A 12301-nucleotide genomic window follows, 5' to 3' on the forward strand; every position below is an offset into this window, starting at 1 on the left:
TAGTGGGAAAGCGGCCATGGTAATACATAAACAATGGGTATGGCTGTGTTGTAGTAAAACTCTATTTACAGAAGCAGAGGTAGATTGAATTTGGCTCACGGGTTATAGTTTGTCCAACCCCTGTAATGGGGATGTAATTAAAGTGTCATGGAAGGAGAAGGAGGAGCAGCTAACCTTCGGGGAATCCTGGAAGGTATTGCAAAGGTGGTGATGAGCTCTTCTACCTCCTACCAGGTTCCCAGGTGAATTGAGGATGGTGGCAGAAGGACAGAGGGAATTCCAGGCAGAAGGAAAAATGTGTGCAAGTAGTCACAAAGGGGTCCCGCAGCTTGAATGGCATCGATTTTAATGTGACCTGGAATGACAGTGGGGAGGGAGGGGCGCTCAGGCCTTCTTCCCTGGGTTAAAAGTCCAGTTTCATGGATCATTTTTCTCTCTCGCTCTCATTTTTTTTTTTTTTTTTTTTATTTTCACCGCTTTTCATAGGAATTACATCCCTTTATAGTAGTTCTCCTTAGAGAATGGGTGCATGGCGCATTGCTCCTACCTTCGAAGACTGGACAGACAGGCTGCCATTAGCACCAGCCTGGGTAGTTGACCCGTTTTGCCTGTCGGCACTTGCATTGGCACTCTGCGGCTGCGTCAAGACAGCGATCCTGATTTTGAAAATTAGCTCCTAAAATTCTATAAAAATGTGCTCTCCTTTAAGAATAAGGCATTGGGAGGTGGGGTTAAAGCAAATTCTGACTGTTTCTATCAGAGAAGAGCAGAACTGGTTTTACGTGTCCTTTTTAGAAGGCTCTGTGCATGAATTTTCTGGCTGCAAAGAAGTCCATTCGGAAGTTTTCCGTGGCACAGAAGCTGAATCTATCGCAAGTGTAATACTGTATTGCCTAAATGACTTGTGCAAATTTTTCTATGTAAATGTTGTGACAAAAGAAAGTCTTCTTTATTGTCCTACCTGTTTTCAGTTAAGCAGGCTCTGGTGACACTGCCTTTGATCCTTCTGACCCTGAGCACCCCCTCAGGGGTGTCTCTCATTGGTGGCTGGTGCTGGCATTGGCCTAGTGTGTCTGCTTGCTTGTTGCCTGCCAACAGGGATGGAATAGTGCAACTTAACTCTGGGAAGTTTCTCATATGGACGCTGAGTAAGGCTGGCCTCTGCTGCAGTGCTTGAGGCAGCAGCCTGGAGGGATTAAGTGATTTCCCCCAGTCACACCGCTAATTAGGATGACAGTCCCACAGCACCTGGCCCAGAGCACGCTCTCCTCTGCCTCTATCCCCCTCTTCCCACTTCATGGGACACACTTCTCTTTTCTAGAACAACTGTAAACTTGTAGTGAGGGACTGTCTCATTTCAAGATAGTGTTTAGCCAGTCAGTAAATACGGTTTCTGATTATTTTTATCTCCTTTATTCAGTTATTCTTGCACACGCTCTGCAATTCCGTAACATTAGCAACTGGCATTTTAAATGTTTATGAAAACATTTTCATTCTAATAAGTAAGCTCGATGGTACTGGAATTGACTAGAAAGTTGTCTATCCAGAAAATAATTGAACCCTTTTAAAATGTGTGCTCGTGCCTTGTGCATGTTTTGGTTACACTTATTTAAGCTGTTTGGGATTCATTTTCTTGGTTTTTGATGACGCTCAGCAAGAGCCAAGAGGAGAGCTTGCCATTTCCTTTCTCTAAGGAGAATGTTTTTCGAAATCTCTCATTAGGCTCTGGTTATTTAGATGTTGGATTTCCTTTCCTTTATCAAGTTCCTGTTTCTCATATCTCTTATCACATTTTCTATTTCTGTCTTTTTTTCTGAAAGATTTCTCAATGTTTTTTTTTCTGTCTTTAAAAATTTTTTAATGTCAGGCAATGTATTTAACTTCCAAGAGCTATTTTTATTTCTGATTATTCCTTCTTCCTTGCATCCTTTTCTTATTTTTATGACTGCCGTGTTTGCTTTGAGAATATTATTTAGAGGTGGTTGTCTGTTGTTTTTATCTTTCTAGTTTTCCTGTTTTCCACAGTTTTCTTTTTCTTCTGGGAGTAATTATTATTTTCCTTTTGGTTATCCAGTTTATGCTGAATTTCTCTTCGATGTTCTAGGGCTTGCTTGTATGTTCTGTGATTCTTGGTTGTCTGTTCCAGTATAAAAATGAGGCAATATTAGGTCTGACAGGGAGATTTCAGTGCACTGGAAGGGCTTGTCGGCCGACAGGCTTTGAGCAGCAAGAGCGGTTGTGAACATCTTCGCCCTGAGGGTCCTCCAGTGCCTGCCCCTGCCGGCTGCGGCAGGCTTTCCTCTTTGGCACCTGTGTCTTTGTTAGCTGCTCTGGTTTCCTCGACTATTCTTTTACATTCTGGAGGTAGAATTCTTCTCTGTGGAATGGAGACTAGGGGCATATCAAAGTTGACGCCTGTAAACAAATTTTCAAACCCTTTTGTTTCGCCCTGTAAGTTACTGCCTCGTCCTTCATGCACCCAGCGAGGATTTAAATGGCACCACCCTCCATTCGTTGTTTATCCGCCAAATCTAGTAGCCATCCTTGCTGCTTATCAGGTCTCCCTTCCTCACACAACATACAAAGTACTTAAAGCACTTAACTATGTGCTTGCCACTGTTTCAATTGCTTTACGTATATTTGCTCATTTAATCGTCACAACAAACTTATAAGGAAAATACAGTTATGCCCACCCTACAGATGAGGAAACTGAGGCACAGGGAGGTGAAGATTGGGCAATAGGTGACAAAGCTGGGATTCAGACCCCGTCTGTGTGTTTGACCACCGTGCTGTCCCGCACGTAGTGCATCAGTAAGACCCGCCAGCCCTGAAACAGCCTGAATCTGACCACTTCGCGCCACCTCCACTCTTAGATCTTGAGTGCTCAGCACAGGTAATCTCAGGTGGACTGTGGTTTCACTGCTTCTGCTCCCTTCTGCTAGGGTCTCCACCATGAAGCAGTTAGAGAAATCTTCCCAAAATGCAAATCAGATCATGGATCTTCCTTGATTAAAATGCTCCGGTGGTTTCTCATCTCAGCCTCGTTAAACTCCGTATCCTTCTGATGGCCATGAGGCCCTCCGTGTCCCTCCACTCTGTCCTCATATTAGGGTCATTGTGTTTGCTCCTGTTGCTTTTCTCCCGATCTTATCATGGCAATCTTCTCATCAGTCAGATTTCAGGTCAAGTAGCAAACTTCGCTAACACACTCTCATGCATATTGACCTGTTTTGGTTTTTGAAGCGCATATCGGGATCTTAAATTTCTTATTTGTTTATGTGTGTATCTCTCTCAGTCTTACGCTCCTTGAGAGCAGGAACTTTTGTCTAGTTCATGTTGCGCCTCCAGTGCCTGGATGAGGACCTGGCATTTGGCAGGCTGTCTAAGCGTTCGTTGGCATGTATCAGGAGCTCCTGGGCCGAACATCACCTGCCTCTGTCGCAGCCCCTTCTTGCCACCTACCAGATTCAGCCACTGCTTCTCCACAGGCATTCTGTTTTCAACAGCAACGTGTTGAGATTTCTCATCTACCAATGCCCCTTTCCCAGTATAGCTGTTGTAGTGTTAAGCTTTAGTCATTTCTGTGTCATCAATATTTTTATCACATCTGCAAACCCTCTATATTATTATTTACCACAGTTTTTTCTCTTTGTTTAAATATATGTGAAATAGAAACTTTATGTCATAGTATAAATGGAAAAGAAAATAGATGTTACTTGTCATAAATAAGTGACTACAAAAGTCAATATATACCAATTAAAATTTAAAATGTCATTCTGTGTATCACTTAAAATTGTCAAAACTTTAATGCACTGCTTTTTTATACTCTAGTAGCGTTAGGGTGGAGAGTTGATAAACGTATTCAGTTATAATCTTGAACTTGAAGCCTATCGTTTGAAAATTGACTCTATAACGAATCTCTGAAGCAACAGCTATGTCTGATTGTCAATGTCTCCTAAAACCAGGTCAGCTTGAGCCTAGCATCTTCAAAGTCATTAACGTACAGCTTGTTTCAGTGGCTGTCAGCGCCCATTTTCACTGTCAGTGTGCACTGCATAAGGCATGTGTTTGGAGCATTTTGAACACCATTTGAAATTCTTCTCATCTAGGACTGATTGCATTGCATGGATGTTGGACGTTTTCTTATATTTGAGACAACCGTCTTGGATGGTGGACAGTAAAAGAATGAAGACAACTTCAAATTTCCGGTGGCTCTTATCAGCATTTGTTCTTCTATATTTAATGAATCAAGTAAATAGCCAGAAAAAGGGTAAGTGCATTACAGTCATAGAGAATGAACTGATTGCAATGGGATAGTGTATCTTCATTGAAATTTTAGGTTTTTGGTGGTTAAAATTCATTTCTTTGTCATCTTTATATGTACTTTCGGTTTCTTTTTTAAAAAGCCCTTAAAGATAGAGCTAAGTATTCTTTCTTCATTTTAAAAAGACTAAGATATAACTTATGTACAATAAAATTCACCCTTTTAGAATAAAGTTGTGATTTTTGACAAATGTATACAGTCACATAACTCGCAGCACAGACAAGGTACAGCGCAGTTCCCTTACTCCAGAAAATGCCCCGTGCTCCTCTGCAGGCAGCGCCTCCCATCCCTCCTCCAGCCAGAACTGATCTGTTTCTGTCTCTCTAATTTTCAGAATGTCATATAAATGAAATCATATACTTTTCTCTAACAATGTTTGTTTTCATCTTATTTAAATATATTAAGAATGTTTGCGAAGATGTTACCAAGCTTATTTCCAGAAGAAAAAAAAAAACACATCATTCTCCTTCTGGCTGAGATTTAGTTTTTATATTATTTCCGTAATTAAACAGATCTTCTCTTTTCCTCAAGATCACCATTAAATATGATTACTGATGATTTCTAATGTGAGCGCTTATAGTATTTTTTGTCTCTTATAATAATTTATTGCTATAGTGAATATCATACCAACCATATGAAAAAGTTAACGAAAAAATATTTTCATAGATATTTATTAGAGGGTCTGAGATAGAATACCTTTTTCACACTATAATAGCATTTATCTCTTCCCTCCCTCTTCTCTTTTTTCCTTTTGTCTTCCTTCTTTCTCTCTTTCTTATACTCTTTTTTTTCATGTCTCTTTCAGAATGATATTTTTTCATTGTATAGCGCTTATGTAGTCCATGACGTAATGTTATTTCATAGCTATAAGTACTGTTAGGATTGTAATCTTCTGAATTTTTTTGTTACTTTTCAGTTGTTTAGGCCCACATGAAATATGTATTTTTCAGGGACTTGTGTGAGTTCATTGCTGTATAAACTTTAATGCACTTCATAAAAATCTGCAGGGTGGTTATGGGATTTCCATGCAGGTGGCCGCCTGGTAGAAGGCAGCGAAACAGTAATGCTCGGAGCCTTTAGAAGCTGCGTTTGTGGGCATGGGAAAGACATGGTTTTTACCTAGAGTTATTTTATTTTATTTTTTTTTTGGCAAATGGGGCTATTAGAGATTAAAATTCTCCCAAGCCCTCTCTTGTCTTGGTTCCATCACTGCATCTACATGAGCACTCCCTCTATTAATCTTAGTTGCCTGGAAATGGAATTTTTGATAAAAGCCTAACCCCTAAGTGGTTTAATGGTTGGCTCACTTTCATCAGGTTACTCTCAAGCTTTTTAAAGCCAGAGCTACAGAAAGAAATATAAAACCAGTCACCTCCTGTGACTGTAGGTTCATCTCAGCACAAAGAACACGGGCCCTCTGTGGACACATATGCTTATACTTAGGATTGAAAATGGTTTAACATGTTGACTTTTTACACTGCAGTTAAATTATTAAGTGTGTGTGCGTGCGTGTGCACATGCACGTTGTTTCTCCTCCAGGGGCTCCTCATGACTTGAAGTGTGTAACTAACAATTTGCAAGTGTGGGACTGCTCTTGGAAACCCTCTGGAGCCAGCCGTGCTGCTGTTTACGAAGTTTGCATTGAAAACAGGTAATGCAAACACTTTGATTGATTTACAGCTACGACCTAAAACTAAAAGTTCTTTCTCTTTAATTTTAGAGCATTAAGATTTTGTTCTGTAAATTTTTAAATAAAATGTTTTAGTCTTAGCTCTCTATCTTCTAAAAATTCTCAATCTTACATCGGTCAACATGGAAACAGACCTTTCCCCTGGCCAAAACTTTGATTCTTTTGTTATATTAATAGCAAGTAAGTAACACACTTCTACTGTGCTCTGAGTTCTGGTCTATATTTGTCTACCTGTGTCAGGTTGAGTTTTGACTGTGCCTAACAGAAAGTGTCAGTAGGAGTGGCTTAGCAGGCATTTTATATGAGACATTTACTCTCTTCTAAAAAGTCTGGAGTGGACATTCAAGGCTGACATGGTTGTTTACGGCCATGAGAAATCCAGGTTCCTCTATATCATGCTACTCTGCCATTTTTAGCCTGAGATCTCATGGTCCAAGGTAATGCTTGAGGAGCAGCTATCACATCTGCATTCCAGAAAGCAGGAAGGAAAAGGAGGATGCTTTTCTTCAAGAAGCTTTCTAAGAAGTCCTACATAACACCTCTGCTTCCATCTCACTAGCAGAACTTAGATGGCTAAACCGAGTTGCACAGAGGCTGGGCCATGCCTTCTCTTAACTGGATGGCAGTGTGCCCAGACAAACACTGACTTAATGCTACTAAGGAAAAGGGGAAAGTGGACATTAGGAAGCAAGTGGCAGGTTCTGTTGCACCACTTTACCCTCTCAGGTAGTGTTGGAATGGGAGAGGAGCTTCAAGCCTGAAGTTGAGGCTTTTGGGCCACCTGCAAACCAGACGACACCTTTTGCTCCCCTGATCCCAGCCGGGCATGACTTATTTAGGGAAGCAGAGGAATTCCAGCACAGCTGCTCCAGGTCCCTGTTTGCTGATGAGTGGTCCTCATGTAAATGGACATAAATGTGTATTTAAGTATACTCGGATGTTTTTTTCCCATTCAGCGTACATTTATTGAACATTAGTCTAAGCGTTGGGATAATTTATCAGCCTGCATGAGTTCACTTGTGTTGCAGAAACTGCTCTCAAATCTTATTTCCTTATTTTCTGCTGTGAAAATAAAAGATTATTTCCTGCTTGTGTTTTGTGTTAGTCTTTGATCAGTTCGCATCTCTGCCCCTTGTCTCATCCTTAGGGCCCCAGGCTGAAGGGCCCTCACCCCACAGCACGTCAGGAGGTGGGGTGTCAGGGAAGGAGGGAGCGCAGCCTGCTGGCTTTCAGAGCTTCCTGAAGCAATAGGTGTGACTTTCACTGCAATTTCTCTGCAAATAAAGTCACATCACCATGCCTTCCTTGCTTCAGAGGAGCGGAGAAGTGCAGGCCTACTGTGAGTTCAGAAGGGGAGAACCTGAAAATGTGGTAAAGAGCACTGATGAACCACAGGCCCCCCTGGGGAAGTTTGTGCTGGCCCCCCAGGAGTTCACAGTGAACAAATCCTAACACTGGGGATCTGATGCCGATAGAAATCGTTCGTGAAGGGCCAGGGAGCTTTGGCTAGGGAGGGTGGCAGTGCAGAGGCTTCTCGGAGAAGATGTGGTTGTGGAGTAGGACTACTCATTTTTCTCAGAAGAAAAATGACTGAATTACATTCCAGGCTGAAGGAATAGTGGGTCCGATGGCATGGACATATGAAATAGCACAATGTAGAGAATTCAGCCTCGCTATCTGAATGGAGAGGAGGTGAGCCGACCCTTTCACATTCTCGGTCCTAAGTGAACAACATGAAGAAGCCTGTGCTGGGTGATGGGGTGTGGGCAGGGATGCAAGAGCCACCAAAAGTCCCTTTGCTTGAATTGAAATTTTATGGTAAGTTAGAAATGTATGTGAATAACAGAAAAAAGAATATAAATGTGTTCTATAAAGATACAAAGGGCCGTGAAACCACAGAGGAAAAAACCACTTTTGTCTGAGAGGTAATGGGTGGGGAACTGGAAGCATTTTGAAAGGAGAACTAGTTTTGTTTAGTGAACCATGAGCCAAGACAGAGGAGCAGACAAGTTGAGGGTATGTGTTTAGGGGTGACAAGTAGCCAGTATTCTTCGTGAATTTTAGTGTACATCTGGTCGAGAAGTATGGGGCTTTTAGGGAGGTGGGGTGTGTGCAGCCGAGGTAAGGCTGCAAAGGGAAGTTAGGTGAGAGTTTGAAGAGCATGCTAACTAAGACCCTGTTTCTTGAAAGAGTCATCTATGCTTAATTTCTAGTACAATCTGATTATTTTTCCTACACCTACATCGATGCACTTACCATTAACCTCTCTTTTTCAGTCTTAAGATGCAGTATAACCTATCATGTTTTTGAATGCAAAAGCGTGTAAAATATTTTCCAGTGCATTTTGTGTGAATCAGGTTTTAATGAAACTCGTACTGTTAATTTTATCTGTTGATTAAAATTTAATTTTTTTATATTGCAGGTCCCCTTGTTATCTATTGGGTAAAACAAATACTAAAATCTCAACTCTTTCGCCTGGTGATTATGAAATAACAATAAGCCCTCTACATGATTTTGGAAGTTCTATAAGTAAATTCATACTAAATGAAAAAAACGTTTGTAAGTATTTGAAAAGAAAATTGATTTGAAAATAACTCAGAACAGTGCCTTGTTAGTATTGTGGATTTTATCATTGGAGCGATTTGACCATTCTTTTGAATTTCAGCTGTTACACTAATTCTTTCATTTACCCAGCAAGCATCCTATGGATTGTAGAGCATTGCCACAATCAATAAAGAAGCACACTGTCCTCTAGTCAATTGAAACAGGTGTCACAGAGTTCAAGACCCTTCCCACAATTGGATAATTTTCTCTTTGTCCCTTTGCCTCTTGATTCCTACACACTTTTCAGAATTTTCAAGTGCTCCTTGCTCTAGGAAGTCGTCTTTGACCATCCCCTCCCAGAGAAGGCACCATTCCTTTCTTAACTTTCCCCTTAGGCAGTCTTTTCCTTTGTGACATTTCTCAAAATTGCATTACTTATTATGTAATTAGGTGCTTACTGTGTATCTCCTTCACAAGAAAATAGGTTCCCTGAGAGCAGGGACTTTGTCTTCTACACCTGGCACCTAGCCTAGTGCCTTGCCCATAGCAGGCCATCTTTTACAAATCTGTTGATTGAGTGCCTTAATACATAGGCCACAAGCTGAGTGGCAGCATGAAATAAACTCAGGCTGATGGAGATGGAAATTTTGCTACACAATGAGACCTTAAATACCTCAGTAGTTTTGTTTGAGTGGTAGAGTAAGCAGGTTTGTTGGCTCCTGACAACTGTTATGGAATGGTATCATAAAGATATTATAATGAGTTTTATGAGGATGACTTCCTTCGAAGCAAGGGAAAGAAAATATCATTAACTTGGAGATCTGTCCAATTTCACAGACAGGATGCATGTTTGGAATGGTCTGGATCTGAGATAGCACAGATTTGAAAGAATAACAAAGCATGCTCTCCAGGAACTCAGAATCTGTCCCATTTTCCGGCGGAAGCATCGCCTGGGTAAAGTGCTTCTTAGGGCCATCTTTCAAAGTAAAGAGAGAAGAGCCATGTTTGTCGTTTTCTTTCTGTGGTTGCATGTGAGAGCCACATGAGCTTGTATTGTACGAATCATCCATGATCCCAGTACCCACAGAGAAATGCTGTTAACACCTAGGTATATTTTCTATTCATGTAAATATAAGTAAAAGGTTCATATTGCTATATCACCTGCTTAACAGAAGACATAGATCGATTTTCCAGTTGTAATCTAAATATGAGCTGCATAGTATTCTATTGAATGGAATTTCCAGTATTACTTTAGTGATTATTAACATTAAGATTTTTATTTCCAGTTTTTCAGTATTATAACCAATGCTTTAATGAACATCTTTCACATATATATGTTTCTGATTTCGTGTGATGATTTTCTTAGGCTAAATTCTTAGAATTGGGAATGCTCCATTAGAGGCATGACTTTTTATGACTTTTGATATCCATTGCAAGTTGTTCTCTGAAAAATTTGAATCTCTTTACATTACCACAAACATCATATAAGAGAGTGCCTGTTATTCCACATCCTCGCCAGCACTGCTATTGTTCACTTCAATTGCCATTTCAGTCTGAGCCCAAAATTATAGCACTGTTGTTTTTCATTTCTGTGGTTACTTTTGTAAGAGAATTATCAGTCATTTTTATTCTTTTCTGAACTATTTGTAGCCTTCATAAATTTTCTCATGTTGAAATTTATCTTTTTCCTCATCAATTCACAAGAGCTCTCTCTATATTATGGTTATATTTGCTACAAATATTTTTCTAAATTTAAAATTTAAACAACTGTGATATTTTTCATATCACAAGTTTCATTTTAATAGACTCTCTTGCTGTTTTTCTTTATGAGGTTTTGGTTTCGTTTTCGTACTTGGTTTAAATCTTTTATTCATACGGAATTATTTTGTAGTAAGATCTGAGGAATCTAACATAATTTCACTCCAGATTTTTAAAAAATTTCTTGGGATCCTGTCAGGGAGCCTGTTTGTATTGTCTGATTTTTTAGTAAGTATTCAGAAGGTTATGTCTGGGACGTTACTTAAGGATGACAGTGTTAGAAAGAATTAGAAAGGAAAATCAAGACAGACTCCAGGTGACTTATTTAATACTTCATTGTTTTTGTATATCAGCAATTGTTGATAGTATTTTTAATAATGGCCTGATTGTGATTCATATATCAGATTAACAGTATCCCAATACTAAGATATTACTGCAACTACTAAGAAAATACTGATGAGAAAATTGAAAAGCAAATTAGGTAATATAAGAGAGGGATGTAGATGTATCAGCAAATTTTTGAGCACCTACCATGTGCAAGAGAAACTATGAAATGATAGGTAACCATGCATTAGAGGATCTGGGTTCTTTGGCAATTTGCTACTAAATAAAAATATGAGAAATTAAGATTTATCTACATCTTAAGATGTTTTCAAAAATATACATATAAAGCAAACAAGGTATTTAACATATATACACAAATGCAATAAGCTTCTAATCGACAAGGGCAGGTACAAAAATAAGTTTTTTTTAAAGAATTTTAATGTCTAAGTTTCTTAAAATAACCTAAAAATTTGGATCTATTTGAAGCAGAATAAATACTGTGGATCCCATGAAAGCGCTGGGAAAGCTCCCGTCTTCTAAGGCAAAAGAACATGGAAGTGATGGGTAAAGACTTACTAGCTTTAAAAAATCAACAAGACTGATGAAATTTCTTTCCTAGCTGAACAATTCCTAGTTTCTAGAAATCAAGTTAACATTGTCTTCAAGTGTCTAATTTAGCTGGAAAGAAATGCAGATGACAGTCATGGGAGCTTAGGGGCCCTTCTCACATATATTATAAAGAAAGAAGTGAAAAAAGTGTGTGTGTGTGTGTAATCCTTTCATTTGTAATTACTATTTTTACTGTGAAATATTGGGTATGACCTGTGTTTTGAAGAGTAGCCTACTGCTATTTAGATAACATGTAAATTAGGCGGGCTTTTCAGGGAGGGAAGCATTTTAATAGATGAACGTTGCCTTATTAAAATACTCACATGTTTCATAATTTTTAAGTTACTAGATCTTGATATCTTGAAACATTTGAAAGAACCATGTTTCGGAAGCCTCTGCTCTGTGTGGCCACACCGGCACCTTGGAGATTCCCTCTCCTGGCACTAAATCAGCAACTTTCTCCTTGTTTACTCCTTCTTTTTAAAAAGCAGCATCCTACTTAATACTTCTGCTATGTCGCATCCTCCACAGTCCTTATATAGCTGTGTACCTTTTGACTTTGCTGTATGCACATTCTGTTTTCCGTACAGCCCTAAACATCTTACATAAATCCAGTGCAGAGCACTGTGGTCAGCAGATTTTAGTTAATTTTATTAAGGACTTATTTTTAAAGTTCCAAGATGAATTTATATGGGCTCGGTCTGCTATTTGTTTTGTTTAGCACATTCAGCTACTGTACACCTGCAAACTCCTATAGGTCGTGCAAGCCAGGACTTTATTTGATAGGTCCTTGAGCTTCATGGGGGAAGTGCTAGGATACATGTCAGGCCAGAGAATGTGTCTGTGGATTTTTTTAACTTACCTTCACCTTACTGCCATTTGAGGAGGGAACATGCAAGAAAGGGTCCTAAGTTCCTCTGCCCTTCACACCAGAAAGCCTACGTATTGTAGAACGGAACAGGCTCAATACCTTGTGTGTTTTCTACTGATCAAAACATTTTAATAACTTACTCATCCTCTCTAGGTAAGGAGACTTGGAGATTTTAAAGGAT

General features: G+C 39.5%; 1 protein-coding gene across 3 annotated transcripts in view; it reads left to right on the top strand.

Moving 5' to 3' along the window:
• LIFR (LIF receptor subunit alpha) overlaps positions 1-12301 on the top strand; it is a 70171-nt gene that overhangs the window by 17214 nt on the left and 40656 nt on the right. For all 3 annotated transcript variants that reach the window (XM_039842624.1, XM_039842623.1, XM_039842622.1), the window contains 3 exons: positions 4110-4270; positions 5864-5975; positions 8437-8573. In XM_039842624.1, the coding sequence (XP_039698558.1) occupies positions 4129-4270; positions 5864-5975; positions 8437-8573 (391 nt within the window). In that variant the 5' untranslated portion in view covers positions 4110-4128. The remainder of the gene's footprint in view (positions 1-4109; positions 4271-5863; positions 5976-8436; positions 8574-12301) is intronic.

The sequence above is a fragment of the Pteropus medius genome, unplaced genomic scaffold (assembly GCF_902729225.1).
Source record: "Pteropus medius unplaced genomic scaffold, Ma_sr-lr_union100, whole genome shotgun sequence".
NCBI lineage: Eukaryota > Metazoa > Chordata > Mammalia > Chiroptera > Pteropodidae > Pteropus > Pteropus medius.